At 48.8% G+C, this 19,146-nt stretch overlaps 8 protein-coding genes across 8 annotated transcripts; 4 read left to right on the forward strand and 4 right to left on the reverse strand.

Annotated features, from left to right (window-relative positions):
- Positions 1-629: 629 nt before the first annotated feature.
- Positions 630-1,128, reverse strand: BDQ94DRAFT_168299 (Endoribonuclease L-PSP/chorismate mutase-like protein; the record flags this gene model as incomplete). Its single annotated transcript, XM_026771018.1, has 2 exons — positions 630-961; positions 1,017-1,128. The coding sequence occupies 2 exons, from the start codon at positions 1,126-1,128 to the stop codon at positions 630-632; spliced, it is 444 nt and encodes a 147-aa protein (XP_026629006.1).
- Positions 1,129-1,414: 286 nt separating this feature from the next.
- BDQ94DRAFT_186004 (tryptophan synthase) lies at positions 1,415-3,878 on the forward strand. Its single transcript, XM_026775029.1, has 3 exons — positions 1,415-1,642; positions 1,712-2,015; positions 2,065-3,878. The coding sequence occupies exons 1-3, from the start codon at positions 1,507-1,509 to the stop codon at positions 3,758-3,760; spliced, it is 2,136 nt and encodes a 711-aa protein (XP_026629007.1). The 5' UTR covers positions 1,415-1,506; the 3' UTR covers positions 3,761-3,878.
- Positions 3,879-4,782: 904 nt separating this feature from the next.
- BDQ94DRAFT_186008 (arylamine N-acetyltransferase family protein) lies at positions 4,783-5,908 on the reverse strand (the record flags this gene model as incomplete). Its single annotated transcript, XM_026775030.1, has 3 exons — positions 4,783-5,310; positions 5,372-5,417; positions 5,460-5,908. 3 exons carry the CDS (start codon positions 5,906-5,908, stop codon positions 4,798-4,800), a joined length of 1,008 nt encoding a protein of 335 aa, XP_026629008.1. The 3' UTR covers positions 4,783-4,797.
- Positions 5,909-6,769: 861 nt separating this feature from the next.
- BDQ94DRAFT_158167 (CoA-transferase family III domain-containing protein) lies at positions 6,770-8,512 on the reverse strand (the record flags this gene model as incomplete). The annotated part of the gene is made up of 1 exon (XM_026768894.1): positions 6,770-8,512. The coding sequence occupies one exon, from the start codon at positions 8,510-8,512 to the stop codon at positions 6,770-6,772; it is 1,743 nt and encodes a 580-aa protein (XP_026629009.1).
- A 181-nt stretch (positions 8,513-8,693) lies between these two features.
- On the forward strand, positions 8,694-9,942 carry BDQ94DRAFT_186010 (uncharacterized protein; the record flags this gene model as incomplete). Its single annotated transcript, XM_026775031.1, has 2 exons — positions 8,694-9,188; positions 9,250-9,942. 2 exons carry the CDS (start codon positions 8,694-8,696, stop codon positions 9,940-9,942), a joined length of 1,188 nt encoding a protein of 395 aa, XP_026629010.1.
- A 689-nt stretch (positions 9,943-10,631) lies between these two features.
- BDQ94DRAFT_186012 (aromatic alcohol reductase) lies at positions 10,632-11,866 on the forward strand (the record flags this gene model as incomplete). The annotated part of the gene is made up of 3 exons (XM_026775032.1): positions 10,632-10,647; positions 10,711-10,820; positions 10,881-11,866. The coding sequence occupies 3 exons, from the start codon at positions 10,632-10,634 to the stop codon at positions 11,766-11,768; spliced, it is 1,014 nt and encodes a 337-aa protein (XP_026629011.1). The 3' UTR covers positions 11,769-11,866.
- A 918-nt stretch (positions 11,867-12,784) lies between these two features.
- BDQ94DRAFT_158143 (fungal specific transcription factor domain-containing protein) lies at positions 12,785-16,436 on the reverse strand (the record flags this gene model as incomplete). Its single annotated transcript, XM_026768889.1, has 9 exons — positions 12,785-13,253; positions 13,313-13,545; positions 13,601-14,011; positions 14,068-14,390; positions 14,439-14,680; positions 14,752-14,844; positions 14,896-14,955; positions 15,006-15,112; positions 16,434-16,436. 9 exons carry the CDS (start codon positions 16,434-16,436, stop codon positions 12,785-12,787), a joined length of 1,941 nt encoding a protein of 646 aa, XP_026629012.1.
- A 929-nt stretch (positions 16,437-17,365) lies between these two features.
- On the forward strand, positions 17,366-19,143 carry BDQ94DRAFT_186017 (amine oxidase; the record flags this gene model as incomplete). Its single annotated transcript, XM_026775033.1, has 3 exons — positions 17,366-17,728; positions 17,782-17,864; positions 17,923-19,143. The coding sequence occupies exons 1-3, from the start codon at positions 17,545-17,547 to the stop codon at positions 19,141-19,143; spliced, it is 1,488 nt and encodes a 495-aa protein (XP_026629013.1). The 5' UTR covers positions 17,366-17,544.
- Positions 19,144-19,146: the final 3 nt, after the last annotated feature.

A 19,146-nucleotide genomic window follows, 5' to 3' on the forward strand; every position in this document is an offset into this window, starting at 1 on the left:
TTTATATTCATGGCCTAGACGCGTATACCGAGCTACAACCATGTGTAACGTAATCAATAGTCGAGCGGGCCACACAGTCAGGCGGGCCACCCTGCTGACCTATATAGAAGATATCTTTTTCATTCTATTATATCTCAGCTAATACAGTGTTTGAGAAGTTCTCACTTCATTTTATTCATTATAAATAGAAGAATAAATACAATGTATGTATATATTCATATATATATTATTTATATGAATTATAACAAACTTCTGTATAATATAGTAAAAAACAGGATTATATATAAAATGCTACTATTATGTATATAGAAAGAGATTTTGAAAAGAGTCTGCAGTTTCTCTATACCACTTGTAATTTATATATCAAAACTTAACACCCTTAGACTCTTGATGTTTGAAATATATTGAATTTGGAAAGCATCTTTTGTATAGTATTACAGGGTGGCCCGCGTGATTGTGGTCTACGTTACCAGCCAACATAATTGGACGATTACAAGGTATTCTAGGAGACTGATATCAGGCATAAAAGCAATAATGTAGTAATTCAGTACCAAAAGGCCCTCTTCATTCCGCACTCTCAGTGGAATACAAGGGGTTAAAACCGCAATTGGACCATAGCATGCACCATATTAAGGAATCCATACATCAACTTCAAACTCCACAAGGTGCTCGGGAAAAGGCAGGCTTTCGATTCCGACCATGGTGAACAACGGCTGATGGCGAGGACACCACTTCTTGATGTAGTGGACCATATTCTCCCGTGCTTCCACGCGCATTCCAGATAATCCCACGAAGAACGCGCGCAGCTTGACCACGTAATCCCAGCCAGTACTATTCTCCTCAATGGCATGACCTTCTTGAACGAGAGTGTGGATGATCAGGTCATTGATGTTGTTGAAGGCCTGTGCAATTTGCTCCTCAATTTTGGGAGAAGTCTCTCTGGTCAAAGGATTCATGCCCGCTTTGCAATCTGATCAGCCCTGGGTCCTCAGACGTGGTTCCGGTACACTGCTTACTCTGTCCAGTGACGACCAGCCGATTGCCGATGATGCAGGCATCGCTGAACCCGTATTTCTCGCGACACTCTTCTCCAAAGCCAGGAAGTGCGTGATACTTAAAAGAGGCCATGTTGTAAGTTGTACGTTCGTAGGATTGTATGGTTAGGTTTCGATGAGCGATCGGCATACCGAGTATTTATATTGTAATTGTTCTGTAAAGCGTGAGTCGCCCCGTCCGCTTTGTCAGCGGGGCATATCCCCACCCTCACCGGCAGCCCGGCTTATATTCCATGGTTTCATGCCATTGCCACTTCGGGGCCGAAGGAAGGCGAAGTAAATAAATCTGTAGCGATGAGTCATGACTCGATGTGAGAGGACATAAAAGAATGAGTCCGGAAACCCAACGGCAATGTCTACCCCAGTCATCTGTCGTTGTTGATGAGTTTCTTTGACTATTAACGTCCACCCTACGTTATCTTGCGCATGAACAACCTACTGCGTACCTGTCATGGAGCATATTAAGCAGTCCTTCGCGAAAGCGAAGCATCAGAACCGTGCTGCTCTGGGGGCCTATGTTACCGCTGGGTATCCGACAGTCAAAGAGACGCCAGATATCCTACTCAGTCTTGAAAGCAGCGGTGCAGGTGAGTCGCCTTTAAATATATCTTGACGAATCACGTGTGCATGACATCTAACGCACTACGACTGAATAGACATGATTGAGCTGGGCATGCCGTTTTCTGACCCCATTGCGGACGGCCCGATTATCCAAGAGGCCAATATGATCGCTCTCGCCAATGGTGTCACCATCACAGGGGTATTGGACATGGTGCGAGAAGCAAGACGACGGGGACTAAAGATACCCGTTCTGCTCATGGGGTACTATAATCCAGTCATCCGCTATGGTGAGGAGAAGTTGTTGCATGACTGCAAGCAGGCAGGCGTACATGGGTTCGTCCTGGTGGACCTCCCCATTGAGGAAGCCGTTCGGTTCAGAAGACTCTCTGCCACGCATGGGTACGTACATGATCGTCTGTCTTTCTAGTTATGAGCTAATGAACGCCAGGCTTTCTTATATCCCCCTCATTGCTCCCTCTACGTCTATACCTCGCATGAAAGCCTTGTGCAGCATAGCCGACTCATTTATCTATGCTGTGTCGAGAATGGGTGTGACTGGTGCCTCCCAGTCACTAAGCGCCAACCTTCCTGAGTTTCTTGACCGCATCCACACCTATGCCGGCGACACACCGATTGCTCTCGGCTTTGGCATCAGTACACGAGAACACTTTTTATCCGTACAAGCCTTGACTGAAGGCTGTATCATTGGCAGTCAGATCATCAGTACCATCGGCGCTGCGCCACCCGGTCGCGCTGCTGAATACGTCGGGAAGTACCTATCTGGTATCACCGGTCGCAAGCTTGAGCGAGATGAGCACGGTGCGATTGTCCGTGAGGTCACTGTGTTAGAACCCCCAGTGACTAGGGTGAGGCCTCAAGCGATGACTTCAGAGGGTCCACATTCGGAAACCACCGACCTCACAGCCGAGCAGGATCCCGTGGCATCCACGCGATTCGGCGAATTTGGTGGCCAATACGTGTCCGAATCGTTGATGGGCTGTTTATCCGAATTAGACCGGGCCTTTGAAGCGGTACGACAAGATACGGCCTTCTGGGAAGACTACCGCTCCTATTACCCTTATATGGGTCGGCCGAGTGGATTGTATTTTGCTCAACATCTTACTGAGAAGATTGGTGGTGCAAATATCTGGATCAAACGGGAAGATCTCAATCACACTGGCAGCCACAAGATCAATAATGCCCTGGGCCAGATCCTACTAGCTCGACGACTGGGAAAGACACGAATTATCGCCGAAACGGGCGCGGGTCAGCACGGCGTGGCCACTGCAACGGTCTGCGCCAAATTCGGAATGGAATGTGTTGTCTACATGGGCGCTGAGGATGTTCGTCGTCAAGCGCTGAATGTGTTCCGGATGAAGCTTCTCGGTGCTAAAGTAGTACCAGTGACATCTGGTAGTCGCACCCTGCGTGATGCAGTGAATGAAGCATTGCGTGCGTGGGTCAAAGATGTTGAAACCACCCATTATATTCTCGGTTCGGTTGTTGGCCCTCACCCGTTCCCTACTATCGTGCGCACCTTCCAGTCCATCATTGGGCAGGAAACGAAAGAACAGATGCGACAGGCTATCGGAAAACTCCCTGACGCTGTTGTGGCCTGTGTCGGGGGAGGCAGCAATGCATCAGGAATGTTCTATCCTTTCATAGACGAGCCAAGTGTCCAGATGCTGGGTGTGGAAGCCGGTGGCGATGGCCTCGATACCTCACGCCATTCAGCAACCCTGTCCGGTGGCAGTAAGGGAGTCCTTCATGGAGTATACACCTATCTCTTACAGGACGAACATGGGCAGATCTCGGAGACACACTCTGTCTCGGCTGGTATGGACTACCCAGCGGTAGGCCCCGAACTCAGCTCCTGGAAGGACAGTGGAAGGGCCCGATTCATTGCAGCCACCGATTCCCAGGCCCTGGCTGGCTTCCGCGCTCTAGCAATGTACGAAGGTATCATTCCCGCGCTAGAGTCCTCTCACGCTGTCTACGGTGCTATTGAACTCGCCAAGACAATGAAGAAAGGCGAACAGGATATTGTTCTCAACCTTAGCGGACGAGGTGACAAGGATGTCAATACTGTCGCTGAGGTCCTGCCTCGTCTGGGACCTGAGATCGGGTGGGATTTGCGGTTTTGATGTTTGATGCTGTGGTTTGGATCAGTTGGTGTACCAAATAGATTTGGATGAGACTTGATTAGATCGTACGGGAGTTCTTACATAGAGGGTAGGGGTTAGCTGACATTTTATCATATAGAGTAATCATGTTGGAGATCAGTCTATGAATACTGGCAAGTGAAAAAGAGAAAGATTGCATTAAGGCAGAAGTACCTTAGCAGGTGGAAACCAAACACGGTCTCCCTCTGGAAAGCCGGTCGATGTGCTTTTAGGACCAACAACAGCTCATACTGCGGTCCCACATCATAAACTGCGATGTGTTGGTTACACCAAGGTGTGGAACCTACTCGATTATCCGGCGGTTTCGTTCCCTGTGGATGAGGTTAGGAAGGAGGTCGACGTACAGCCAAACGGTTATCAACCACGCAATGACCTGGATGCCTGGAACTGGGAAATCTATGATCCCCACGTAATGAATGGCCATCCAGTCAGTTTACAGGTAATTGGGAAGACACTCAATGACGAGAAGGTTTTGGGGGCGGCGACTATTATCGAAAAGATTTGGAAAGGTGAGAATTGATGGGCTAGACAAGAACAGATGCCTTGTGTATTTTGAATTGATTCTTCTTATTCAAAAAGGTCACCGTTTACCAAATTCCACAACCTTCTGTGCTCTAAAGAAGCATCCATGATTGGACCTTCTAAGGGCTTAGATTCAGGTCAAGTAATACGAAAATAGTGGTCACTTAGTAGGTGCATGGGATTAATTGGAGAACTCCTTAATACGCAAAAAAAGGCATTGGGTCAGTGTTATACCATAGAGCTTCCTCATACACGGGGACGAGACGAATTGCTTATCAATCCATCGCGTACATATGTGCCTTGGTGTTCCCAATGCTACTCGTTATGCAAGATCCAGCTAACTGATTTGTGGGGGGCAGATTCCGTGCAAATAAGGATGATCAGGTATCTCTTATATTTTCCCTAGTATATATATATATACTATGCAAGCAGGCTCCCCAGAACTAACAGCACGAGCTTTAGTACGCTCCACAGAACTATCTGGATTTGATCTGGGATGGTAGCCCGCGAATACCCTCCAGCTCGTGTGCGTGAAAATGCATATCAAAGTATTCGACCAACGCACCGACTCTATCCTCTTCCGTATTAAATACCCGCAAGGTTTCGGTCTTCCCACAAAGCACCCTCTTGACCTCTCTGCCAGCAAGAATGTAAATTCCAATGGGTTCAGAGTTATGGTCATCTAGGATAAGTCGGGTACACGCCAACTTTTGCGTAAATAACATCGCGCGACTCTTACTCGTAAAGAAGTTTATCATACTGAAATCCTCAAAGAGGAATTCAATCTCGGAGAATGAGTATTGAGGCACCCACGGACTCTGAGAGTCAGCTCGGGCCTGATAGACCCAAACCTTTTGTGTTTGATCCTTGAAGTCTGCAAGAGGTGCCCTGATTAGGGACATTTCGCTCGGCACGATCAATGGGGCTGTGGTATTCTCTTGCAGCAAGAACGGTCTGGTGGGAGTGTTACGGCCGAACCCGACATCGACCTATCGTGTTCATCGTTCTTAATATACCCATATACACTGCGACAGGCTCTGAAGGACGTACCATGTACTTTTGCCCGGCTATAGTTACGATTAGAACCATGTGGCTCCTACATATTTTTGTTAGCCATCAGCAATTCTTGAGTCTGGACTTGCAAAGCACTACTGACAAGGATATATAACCTTCCTCCGTTGGATCCCCGGAAACGACAGTACGACTCACTCGGCCTCCGGTCGCATACACCTGGTATCCGAGGGAACAGAGCACCATGTAGAAGAGATTGGTGTTCTCCATACAATAGCCATCGTGGCAACGCACCACCAGCTTCTCGAAGACACTGGCGGGATGAATGGAGACTGAATGGTGGTTTGAGTAATGTAGAGCCGTATTTCCCCAGGTAATTGCGGCAAGATGCCGCCGTTGCAATTCCGTCAGGGCTGCCAGGGAACCATGCTCCATAGACTTGTGGAGTTGTTCTAGGCGCGGATGACCAGTAGCCGTTGGGGTGGCGCGGCTAGGATATTGAATACGTTGAAGGTATAGTTCTAATTGGCATGTATTGAGAGTATAAGCGGTTGCGGTTATATCTTTTGCAAGCATGATGGGTAGTATAACCGTGAGGTCCTGATTCAGAATTGATACATGCAGTTAAAACCAACGCCCGTCACCGCTACACAGTCATGCATTTATAGGGGCAAACAGGCCTTCCTCACACGCGACGGATCAAAGGCAATGTTAAACTAGGATCTTACTGTCGAATGATAAGAAGGAAGAACGACTTTCAAACGCAAAGACCTTGATCTACACTCGTAGTTTCGTGCTCGGCAAATGACCATTATCTTGCTTCCCGATACCCGGTCTATACCCGAGATCCCCGACCAATCGGAACCCTTTAGTAAATCTTCATGTCTAAATGTGCAAATCGGTTAGAGCTGAGGAGGGGAATACAAACTCGGGATGGGTGACCTAGCCTTCACATTTGTTAGTTGGGGTTGAAGATGGAGCGGGGACGGTGCATATGGCCCACAGCAAGGCATATACATACATCGTTATGTTAGAAGATAGAGCGGCTTCGATATTCTCATTACAAATATGATCTCAGGCAGATACTGCTAGGAATTCAATAGCCAATACCATGACAGAATATACAACTGAGAATGGCCAGGAAGCATACCACCGAGAATCAGAAAACACTAGGGAAATACATTGAAACTCTGAATCGAGATACCTAACAAGGAAGAAGCATACAAGATATTTAGCAATCTGCAGACAGAGAGCGATTGGAATACTATATCAACACAATGGTCTGGGTTGCTGATTCAGACCGAGAAGCACTCTGCGCTTTACGAATAGCCCCACGCGCGAGTTCCACACACACGTATAGTGTCAGGTTGCCGAAACTGTGACCTCCCTGTGATATAGATGATAAAGAAAGCTTTCTATTTTGTATGTTCATGTCTATCATACCCCAGTGGGGGAAGAAAAAGTCCTAAACTTATGGTGGCAGAAAGGCACTGGCGGGGATGTCCACCGTGGCGTGGTCTCCTCATCAGCGTACTTCACCACGGGCGCGAGCACGCGCAGATCAGCTCCAAAGACCGAGTCAGAAAAGTGCACATAATACTTTTCGTTTTTCGCCAGGTCACTATTTTTGTCCCATGCATTTAATATATTGTAATACAACGGCGCCACATGCGCATCGCTGGACCATGGAGCAAACCGATAGATGTCCTGGATCTTCCGTACGACTTCACGTTGGTATAGCCGAACGTCCGGATCCAATGTTGCCATGTTATATGCCGTCAGTGCGGTATGACCGTGATATGAGCCGCCGAACTTGGCGCGATCCCTCAGCCCGCACATAATGGTGAGTGTCGTTAAGATGCCCGTCGACATGTCGGAGATGGGCAGACTGGGCAGTACGCCCCGGCCCTTGGGACAACCAAACGCCTGACCCATAATGTACGAGCTTCCTGCGGCCGCATCCGCCACTTGCTGCCATCCCGGGCGCTCGGCGTAGTAGCCATCTGGGCCGTAACAGTTCTCGTCCGCGTAAACGATGCCGCGGCCGCGCTTCTCGGCCATCTTCTGAGCCGCCTCGAAGCTGAACCCACGACGCGCGAAGGATCCCAGGCGATAACCTTGGATGATGACATCAGCGTCTTCGAACAACTGCATCAGTCGTTCATGATCAGCAGGGTTATCCAGATCCAAGTCGATTGTTGTCTTGCCCGCCATTAATGAGGAAGGCTGCGCGGGGGTGTAATCCTTGAGTTTAGAAGAGTTCACGCGGATGACCTCAGCCCCCATAGACGCCAGGGCAGCTCCACTGGCAGTCGCGGCAATAATACGCGCCAGTTCAACGACTTTGATCCCGGCTAACGGTCGTTTGTCGGCCAACCTGAGCGGGAGCGTGGGCGGAAGAGAGGAACCACGTGCGTGTTGGGCGTAGTTGACCAGTGGATGACGAGCGAGAGACTGGCCCATTTGCGTGTGACGCCAGCTTTGGGGACAGTGAACGATTGAGCCCGACAGGCCATGCTCGAGCATAAGCTGTTCGAGCTCTCGAGCACGATATGTCCGCACGCGTTCTCCAATGTACTTATAGGCTTCATCATTGGATTGTATGGTCACTTCCACATCCCGCGTAATGCCGATCGTCCTCAGCATTGCCCAAGGGTCAAGAGAGCCATGTAGCTGGAACCAGATGCCCTCATCGGCAGTCGGATAGATAGCTGTTGCACGATATACCATGGGAGAGCCGGATTGACGGTCTTTATCCCACTGAGGCACGCTAGGCAGAGCAATCACGGAGGGACCCGTCTGCCCTTCCACGGTCACTAGCGCAGGAGTGGCTGGATATAGCCCTGCATGGTTGGTGTTGACGTGCGTTATCAAGCTGGTATCGTCGCCGCGAAGTTGGAGCATTTCATGGCCCACGATACCGACCATCGCATGCAGCACTGCCGTCACAGCCTGTGCCTTGATCGGTCCGGGAATGCAAGGCAGATCGTCACCTTCGAATATAACTCCATCAAGGAGGGCAGGATCCTGCGTGAAGCCAGGAGTTCTAGCCGCGAAGACATGCAGCAGTCGTTTACATTCCTCGGGCACCGGAGTGAAGCTCGTGTCGACGTATGTCCCTGGTCCATAGTCTTCTGACGAATCAGTTGACTGCACGGTATCCATTACGTTTGAAGGCATTCTGTAAACGCTGGATCGAGAATATAGGTTATAGCCTCGCGTCAGAGAAAGGAATCAATGCTCAGGTATGAAACCGGGTGACCATAAACACTGCTCTACATATAGGCTTGGTATGATGCGGATTGACTGACCCGCTCTTTACCACCCTAGTAACGGATCTTCCAATCGGGGACCGCGGGCAATGACCGGAAGATCCGTCAATGCGGGGAGCACCGTTACTCGGTACTATTCCCGTGCCCGGTATAGAAAATCTGCCGGCCGGGTTCAGCTTGCCCGTTTAGCTCTGACTTATTTCCGAAGCATTTGGCAGTCCCTTGATAGTGAAGACCACGAAGAATCTTTCTCTACATTATTGTTGTTTTTCAGCGGTGCTACCTTGGAGTGGTGGATCAGCTCACGGTTCACACCCATCACTATGAAGGATCAGATCAACACCGTTGCCGTCATTGGCTGCGGTGTCATTGGTGCGAGTTGGGCATGTCTTTTTCTCTCTCGGGGTTTGAAGGTCTTGATCTACGATCCCGCCGAAAGTTCCCGGGAAGCATTCGAGAATTATCTGCAAGATGCATGGCCTGCCTTGGCAGCACGCAGTCCCGTTGAAGATGCCTGGGCGACGAACTACAAGTTCATCGACAACATGGAATTGAGCTTATCAGAAGCCGATTTTATCCAGGAGGTAGCTCCTGCAATCTTAACATGCTATGCTCGAGGCATCGGCTTTGCTAATGTATTGCTAGAATGGACCCGAGCGCCCCGAGTTAAAGCAGGCGCTCATGGAAAAGCTCGACCAATATACCAGACCCGGTGTCATTATCTCCTCTTCATCTTCTGGCCTCCCTGCATCGAGGTTCATTGTAAGATGCCAGAAAGACCCCAGTCGCATCCTAGTTGGCCATCCATTCAATCCACCACATCTAGTCCCCCTGGTGGAAGTTGTCCCTCACCCGGGCACCAGCGCCACGACGATATCTACGGCCCAAGACTTCTATCGGTTCCTCGGGAAGACGCCCATTCTGCTTCACCACGAAGTCCCAGGGTTCGTAGCCAATCGTCTGCAGGCTGCGATCAACAGCGAAGCATACAGCCTTATCAGCCGCGGCATTGTCTCCGCCGAGGGTCTCGACACGGCAATGACATCAGGTCCAGGTCTTCGGTGGGCATTGACCGGTCCGTTTGTTACAAATTCTTTGGGAGGAGGAGGAGGGCCGAATGGGTTTGCCCAGCGTATCGAACGACTTGGCCCTGCGGTTCGAGCTTGGGAGGAAGACATGTTGAAGCATCGGTTCGATTGGAGCGAGGAAAGCGTGTCTGTGCTGAAGAGAGAGGCTCTTCAATGGCTAGAAACTGTGGATTGGGATGGGTTCAATAGGAAGAGAGATCAGATGCTGCTGAGATTGCTGGAAGTAACCTCCCACACATCATCGCCCTAATCATTTTCCAGGACTGCCATGTCCTATAACAGGACAGAAAGCGTACGTAAAAACAGAGGACGTGTTGTGGATATTAAATTAAAGGATTTTTCCTAGGTAAATATTACTGTTTTCTTCCAATATAGAGGGAGGTGCCAATGACGTGATTTTTTATTTAGATCTAGGGTGAGGTATCCTGTGGTTTCCTTTGTCCAGAAATGGCTGATAATATTGTATTCTATTATTATTATTCCTACTTCACATGATAAGCCCTAGATGGAGCAGGTAAATGTGAGTTGCTGGAAGGTGTCACTTGTGAAACGAGGGTCTACACTTTCATCCAGGCTGATTGGAAATCGGCATGGGTCTCACTCCGTGTAAATAGATTATAAGGATTCTGGATAAGAATGAAAATGATCAATAGTCCAGACCATTGTTGCTCTTACCACCTCACATTTTCTATGCATAGTACCACTCCTCATAAGTCCAAGGCCATGGCTTTGACTGCAAAGTATTTCTCTTGCGCAGGAAGCAGACGCGCCTTCCCCCTATTGCTACATTAGTAATCCAGCTGGCAGCCATTTGTATTTCATGGGGATACACCCAATGGAGAAGTTTCCTGAGTGGGGAACGAGCAACCTCACCGCGAGACCTTACATGGCATGCGCTGACTAAGCGGGGACTAGGCGAAGACCCTCGGATCAGATAAGATGGCCTCCGAAGGCAGTCATGGGGAGGCAAGGGTTGGTCTATATAAAGAGTGACTACAGTGATCCCCTTCGCCTCGAGGAGCGCTGCAAACCCCAAGAGACACGGAATTGCTCAAGTCGAATTACCTTCAACTGCATTATTTGACTCTGAAAATGTCCCGACAGATCAAGCATGTCGTTATCGCAGGGGTAGGTTGGAACTTCTAATCGTAATGACTTTGAAGTCATGCCACTAATCCATGATCTCAGGCCACCGGAAACCTCGGATCGCATATCCTGACCGCATTGGTGAGTCATGGCAGCTTCAATATCATGGTCTTGACACGCAAGACTGGTGCCACTTTCCCGGCTGGCGTCTCGGCCAAGGTGGTGGATTTTAGCTCTCCTGCGGAATTAGGTCTTGCTCTTCAGGGTCAGGACGCCGTGGTCGATGCAATCTTAAGTCCTGACCCTACCGTTTCCATTGGCTTGATTGATGCCGCGGTCGCTGCCGGGGTTTATCGCTACATCGCCCCTGAGTTCACCATCCATCCTAAGTACGACAAGACACGGTCACTGCCCATCTTCCGGGGCAAGGCGCAGATCTACGATCATCTCCAGAAGGTCGCCAATGATCAGAAGATTACCTGGACCGCCATATCTAATGGTGCTTTTCTGGACTGGTGTCTGCGCACGGGCTTTTTAAATATTGACTTGATCAAGAAAAAGGTTTTGCTCATGAACGATGGTACCCGTGTCTTCCCTTTGACCGTTCTTCCCGCCGTTGGTACAGCCGTTGCCAATGCCCTGGCTCAAGCTGAGAAAACCAAGAATATGCACTGCTCCATCTACGGTGTCCAAAAGTGCCAAAACGAGATTGCCGATCTGGCAAAGGAGGCACTTGGACCCGACGGCTGGGAGGTCAAAAGCCAGGATATGGAAAAGGCCTTCGAAGAAGCTTTATCTGCCACAACCATCGGAAATTACAGCTGGACGGTTGTGGGGGACTTAATCCGGTATTCACTTGCAACCCCGGGCTATAATGGAGTGTTTGAGCAGAATCACAATGATCTATTAGGCGTTCAACCCATGAGCGATGAGCAGGTCAAGGCCTTGATCAAGGAAATCTATGATGAGCTGAAGTCTGCTCCACACTAGGTAGTGGTTTGATGAAAGAGAGGGATGTTCTTCAAAACTATAACTCTAGTATCAAGGCCATCAAGCTCAAAGACATCAGTATAGTGTAACACTTCGACCTCTTTAGTCTCTCTATCCCTGCTTCATGGATAGCTCCATGTAGATTAGATCAAGTAGACCTGAGTGTAGGATCCCAAGATCACAATATTCGTACAATCATTTTTCCGTATTCTCTGACCCTCATATGTGGCAGGGAGATCAGCTAAGAGAGGTTTCTGGGGCGTAGCAATCCAGTTCGATTTATTTTCTTGGCCAGAGAGAAGAGAAAATAATCATTTATTGTCCTTTTCTAGGCTAAGGGAGATTGGTAGCCTCTCTTTACTAAAGTTAGCGATGATAGGTAGCATAGAAAATTAGCAACCAAAGTCTGTAGGGCCCAATTTCAAGTCATTTAACTTAAGGCCAGTCATTTGAGATTGAAGAGAGACAGTCCAAGGACTTTGCAAATTCAAGGGACTTTAAAAGATGAGAAGTCTAGCACCGTGTCACAAGGGTTGCTTTTACTTGAAAACTCACCTTTTTCCGCACGATTTTCTCTATTGCGTGTTTCCGTCTGCCTGACTATGTCAATCTACCACGGGCAACACTGCAAACCTCCTCTGGATGTGCATGCACGTCTGCTACAAGCGGATCGTAGTGTTCGGTCGTCGAATTTGCATTATTGTGTCTTACGGAATGAGATAGTCGGATTGATTGACTTATCAGATACAATGCTCTATCACCCGTGATGACCAACAAAAATACACAACCCTAGTTTTTGGTATCATCTTTGTGCCTTCATTAGGCTATTGCCTCTACCAGACGGCTCACTTGAGAATATAACTACCACGAGATACAAAGCCTGCACAGTACTCGTAACATCTAAACAGTAGACGACCGGACAGTAGTCCAGCCACAACCTTTTTTGCCAAAGCTGCTAGGCGTTAAAGCGACTATGCATTTTCAATTTTATAGGTACTAGAAAAGTGAACACCCCATTACTGCCCGTTGAAGGACGACATGTCCATATCGTACCATCCCAGTGGGAGTTGGCTATTGAACAGCTGCCACATCAATTCATCGGTAGATAAGCCAAGTGGGCTTTCGGTTGCCAATATTTGGGAATCAGCAGCACCCAGAGTTGAGAACCCTATGGGTTGTACACCTCCGACACCATCCACCGTGTCTGGGGCTAGAACCTGATATGGAAGACTGTCCACGGCGGGATGGGTCGCTGACACAGGCGGAGCCTGCTCATTCTGAGACAGTGCGGTCTGGAACAATGGCTCGCAAAGTTTCTGAAGGGCCATTAACAGATCTAACATGTTCATCACATGAGTGTTGCCGGTATATTGCGATAGCCCTTGAGTGACTTCCTGCAACAAAAGATAGTCACCGGAGTCGGTGGTACGGACCACATTACAGAAGAGAACAAAGAATGGACTGAGTGGGTATAAGAAAACGGTCCTATATGGGTGTTAGTCATGTTTCTTCAGGGAATCTCCCCTCAGCCACGAGCGACGAACCATGTCAAGAACGACGGATACGAACCCTCGATCCCGGGTACGTCTGCAAGATTATTCTGGATAAGCTGAAACGCTCGTAGCGAGGTCCTGGCAGCCGATAAACACTCTTTATATGCTGCCGCATTTGGGTCATGCTTCAGCTGTGCCCGAAGAACATCGACCAAAATCGCATAGTAACAAAATTCTGTCCCGTGCCATTCGTTGACAATGGTATCGATTATAGAATGACCGGCCTAAGGATCCTCTTATCAGTCGGCACATATAACCTTTAGCGAGTGTATTACCCACAGCTTCCATTTTATTATGTATCACATGCATTCTTGATCGGAGGTGTTCACACCTGGCTGATATTTCAGTGGCATACCTGCGCTTCCCATTAAGGGAGATATCTAGTAACTCGCCCTGCACTTGAGCTAGATCCGAGATAATTTCAACCACGGTGCCATATGCCATTGCCTCATCCTTCCGAAGCATCTGGTCGAGAGGCATACACGGCTCCGGTAGCGACATTGGCCGTATAAAGAGGGAACTTAGAGTCCTGTCAAGATAGTAACACCAGAACACTGCACTCAAGATCTCCTCATTGTCGGGGGTCAAATGGTCGATTTCATGATAGTTCAAGGCGACAATCAAACGTGCCGCATACGAGTTGAGCACCCAGCATTGATTCATCCTGCCGGTTTGTTGCATCAATTTGGCCTGCGCCACCGGCGTAAGTATCCGTAAATCTCGCAGGGGCAACTGCCGGTACTCACACCAGATATGAGCGATTGAATCAACGTGAAACTTGGTGTGGTGCAGATGTCGATCTCTCTAAGCGCTCGAATGGCAGCGGACTCATACACCTTCTTAGAGCCCAGAAGTTGTTTTGAGAGGGTGGCGTTATTTGACAACCTTGATAGCTGATCTACATGACATACAGCCTTTACATAAATACAGATGCAGAGCTGATGGTATAGCTGTCCGTGGGCATCACCGTTCAAAAGTCGTGTGGCCATTTTTTCCAGCGATTTGCCAGTGACATGGTCAGGCCATTGAACTTGAACGTATTTTCCAACATTCAATGTCGGCGATTGCTCTACGCAGCATTAGAAGAGATGGATAAAAAATGGGGCAAGGGAAGTACCTCGAAGAAGCATGTACAACAATTCTGGTGGAGGCACGTCTGGAACCTCAATGCCTTCGTAGTGGGTTTCGGCCATCCTGAGCAATGAAGATCCGCCCAAGTCCAAGTTCTTCCTGTTCGCCACCTTTTCAACTAGATCTAAAGCGGACCTGAGGATTGTCCGCCGGTCAGGTATCAGATCACTGTCGATGCTCAGCTCATTCTGAAGAATAACCTTGGCCTGTTTGCGCGGTGAGAAGAATCTTCAGAAGCAGTGGCCCATTCGGCATGCCCCTGGGGAGTATTTTCCGATCGCGTGGTATGATCATTCAACTTCCTCCTCTCTGCGGAAGTCTCTTTGTCTAATTCGTTTGTATCATTAGGTTCATTGTACATCGTATTGGGTACAGTCAGACTATGACTGTTTCTATGCGGACGGGTCAGAATCAGAGAACACAATAGACAGCGTTATCAGTACCCCCTAGGCTGATTTGTCAATCTTTCCAGGTGTGAAACCCGCTCTCCAGGAGACAGGATGCTATTGTAGTCAATAACGGACTATAATGCTTCTTGAATACGATGCATTACCGTGATGGAGCCTTTGGTTTCGATGGGGCTTTGGGCCGCCGGTTTCTCCGGCACTCAACTCTCGCGTCCACGCAATTTGCGCATATCGCCTGTCTATCACATCTTACCTGGTATATGTTTTAGCAGGCGCAATGCTAATAGAAAAATAAATCCATACTTTCCTTGAGTGACACAGATCACACTAGAATAGGTTAGCGAGCCCGAGACAATCGAGACAACCTTCAAAACGCCCGGAAGGGCCGACTCTATCCAGCGCGTCTTTCTCTCGGGTTCAGTGATTTTTATGATGTCACTTACCGCCGAAAGCATTCTAATTGTAATTTTGGTGGGATGATCGTACCTACATCAGTACAATGCACACCCGATAGAGAGCAAGATGGATTGGGCAGAAAGTTCACCAGCACATGAAGACAGTCTGACCTCCCCAAACGCGGGGTGGTTCTGAGGCCGCCCATGGGTTCTTGGCGGGTGTCCGCGGGTAGAATTTCAGCATAACTTTGATTAGTCATTCGGCCAGGGTCAACTGTATCATGCAGTCAACAACTTGAGCCGCTTGCCACAATGGACTTCCTGCTGTTGTGAGCCGAGGCTCTATATAAGAGATGATAAGGCCTTGTATATGGAATGTATTCGCTTTATTCCGTTTCAATCCAGTCTAATAGGAAACTCGTTTCGGCTTTACTCTGTATATGTTTCCTATTTATCTCTAATGATAGCGAAACAATCACTCTTCCCTCAAAATCCCAACACCTTTAACCCGAGAGCAAGCCATAGAATCAGGTTGGACCGGATTACGTGGGAGCAGAACAGGCCAGGATACTCCTGACTACCTGTACAAGTTCCGCAGTAGTGAAGAGAGAATGGGGATGGTCTTCATGTTCAATTTGGTCTCATTTCCCACGCACAGTGCAGTACATGAGATCACATGATTTTATTGAAACATCGGATGAAGTCAATACGACAATATAGGCATCTGTGGGACTATGTAGGATGACATCGCCCGTAGTCAGGAATATGTTTATTAAACATACTAAAGCCCTGGCTACTTAGCAAAGGGAAAACCATTGATGAGGAACTTGGAAGTGTCTTGGAGTTACGGCCGTGCTGTCCACTTGCTGTTTGAGGTGACTCCCTTCCAGGGCATGCAAGATCGAAGGAATCCCATTCATTCTAGTGATTTCCACAAGGTCTACTCATGTCTCCGTGAAGCCCTCGAAACCAATATGCTGTCATAAGTGATATCCAAAATGACTGGCGCTTTCGGCTATAGTCGTTCATTCTGACATTATTGGAAGTTTTCAGCAGCGTGTCTAAGATGATCATTGCTGAACCTCAGCATGTTGGGGCTTTATGTAGAAGGATAATAGGGCGAATATCATCGTTCGACTAGTGACTGGACAGATCCAAGATGCAGACAGTAACTCGTACCATCGCGTGGTGAGCGGCTATCTGACGCTATTTACAATCTTTCTCGTACCTCCCTTGGCATGTTTGGCGTTGTATTGCTAAACTCTAATAGGATGCAATTGCTATGGTCAAGGAAGGTGAGGGTTGCTGAGGGCCCAGCGCACATAGCACGTGTCCGACAGTACCATTTAGAGGAGCATCATCAACAACCTGGGTCAGTTGCTAGTGTCTTTTGCTTTGGTCTGATGATGTTGATGCTGATAGCAATGTGGGAAAGTCATATACGGGGAGCTGTTATGGGACACAATCAGTGATCATGATGAGAAAGCTGTATGATCCTTCAATAACATAAGCCACCGGCCGACTATATATATTTTGCCCCAGCTGAGACAACCAAGCACCAAAGAAATTGAAAACCAAAATATTTAATCAAGATACCATGACAGAAGTCCTTCCACTACGTAGCAAATGAGTTTACTAACCTATCAGACAAATGTCTACCCAATTCCTCGATTTTCACCAGCCTGTCACCATTTTCTCTGGTTATTACCCGTAAACGGAAATTTCTTTCCTCGCTGACGCCGAATGTGATGGGCCGATAAGCCGATAAGATAAGCGACTCACTCGGCAATCTGGCGGTGTAGTGTGTGCGGGGAAGGCAGCTATTATGCCGGCAGAATACTATGTTGTAATGGTATTGTTATGGATGAGAGGAATGAACAGGATTTCTATCACTGCTATCCTGTGCATAGAATACATACCAGAAATAAATCTTTTCCCTTTGGGAGAGCAATTATCTGGCTTCCAGGGACTCAGTATCTCGAGGGTACTGTGGGGAAGCCGTTGAAGAAAATCCTAAAGGCGGTGTACCATCCAACGACATGAGACCCACCCAAAATCTCCCTTTTTTAACCCAATCGGGAAATATTCCTCTCGGTCCATGAGAAGTGTATCCTGGTTCGTAGAAGAATTGCGTTTTCATCAAACCAAGAAACAGATATCGAGAGAACCCATCGGAATGGATTCCGACGCCGTACTATATAATCCCACGATGTACCCGACGTAAACCGCTCATCAAATAATCACCTCATACACCCTTCCCCTCCACTACTACAGGACCATCTCCAACAATATGGCCTCCCGAGACGGATACCAGTGGACACCCAAGACAGGGCTTACGCAGGGCGTCCCCTCTCTAGGAGTCATCTCCCCGCCCACTAATATCGAAGACACGGACAACGATGGTCCATGGGACGTGATTGTCATTGGTGGAGGGTACTGCGGGTTGACTGCCACTAGGGACTTGACTGTAGCAGGTTAACATCCTCTCTCGTGTACGCTCAAAGAGAAAACAAACTAATGACGGCAGGCTTCAAAACCCTCCTCCTCGAAGCCCGAGACCGCATAGGCGGCCGCTCCTGGTCCTCTAACATCGACGGCTATCCTTACGAGGTAACATCCCTTTTCAACCAACCTACCCTCCAACCGACATAACTAATACCCAATGCAGATGGGCGGCACATGGGTCCATTGGCACCAATCGCACGTATGGCGCGAAATCACGCGCTACAAGATGCACAACGCCCTATCACCCTCCTTCAACTTCTCCCGCGGCGTGAACCACTTCCAGCTACGAACAAACCCCACCACATCAACCTACATGACTCACGAAGCCGAGGACGAGCTCCTCCGCTCCGCATTGCACAAGTTCACCAACGTGGATGGCACCAACGGCCGTACTGTCCTGCCCTTCCCGCATGATATGTTCTACGTTCCTGAGTTCAGGAAGTATGATGAGATGTCATACTCGGAGCGGATTGATCAAATCCGGGATGAGTTGAGTCTTAATGAACGGAGTTCCCTGGAAGCGTTCATTCTGCTTTGCTCTGGCGGAACGCTGGAGAATAGCTCGTTTGGAGAATTCCTGCATTGGTGGGCGATGAGCGGATATACGTATCAGGGATGCATGGACTGCTTGATCAGTTATAAGTTCAAGGATGGGCAGTCTGCATTTGCGAGGAAGTTCTGGGAGGAGGCGGTCGGGACGGGGAGGTTGGGGTATGTGTTTGGGTGTCCGGTTAGGAGTGTTGTTAATGAGAGAGATGGGGTGAAAGTGACGGCGAGGGATGGGAGGGAGTTCGTTGCGAAGCGGGTGGTTTGCACTATTCCCCTCAATGTCTTGTCCACGATCCAATTCTCACCTGCGCTGTCGACGGAGAGGATCTCTGCTATGCAGGCAGGCCATGTGAATATGTGCACGAAGGTGCATGCCGAAGTGGACAATAAGGATATGCGGTCGTGGACGGGCATTGCGTACCCGTTCAATAAACTGTGCTATGCTATTGGTGATGGGACGACTCCCGCGGGAAACACGCATCTGGTGTGTTTCGGGACGGATGCGAATCATATCCAGCCGGATGAGGACGTGCGGGAGACGTTGAAGGCGGTTGGGCAGTTAGCGCCTGGCAAGTTTGGGGTGAAGCGGTTGGTGTTTCACAATTGGGTGAAGGATGAGTTTGCGAAGGGCGCGTGGTTCTTTTCTAGGCCTGGGATGGTGAGTGAGTGTTTGGAGGGGTTGAGGGAGAAGCATGGGGGTGTGGTGTTTGCGAATTCAGATTGGGCGTTGGGGTGGAGGAGCTTTATTGATGGGGCGATTGAGGAGGGGACGAGAGCTGCTAGGGTGGTGTTGGAGGAGTTGGGAACGAAGAGGGAGGTGAAGGCTCGTTTGTGATTG

This window comes from Aspergillus welwitschiae, assembly GCF_003344945.1.
Source record: "Aspergillus welwitschiae strain CBS 139.54b unplaced genomic scaffold BDQ94scaffold_8, whole genome shotgun sequence".
Lineage (NCBI taxonomy): Eukaryota > Fungi > Ascomycota > Eurotiomycetes > Eurotiales > Aspergillaceae > Aspergillus > Aspergillus welwitschiae.

Bases quoted from the DNA above. Each gene is read 5' to 3' on its own strand.
- BDQ94DRAFT_186004 (XM_026775029.1), top strand. From the start codon at position 1,507: ATGGAGCATATTAAGCAGTCCTTCGCGAAAGCGAAGCATCAGAACCGT. The intron at 1,643-1,711 runs GTGAGTCGCCTT...ACGACTGAATAG, and splicing joins TCTTGAAAGCAGCGGTGCAG to ACATGATTGAGCTGGGCATG. The intron at 2,016-2,064 runs GTACGTACATGA...AATGAACGCCAG, and splicing joins AGACTCTCTGCCACGCATGG to GCTTTCTTATATCCCCCTCA.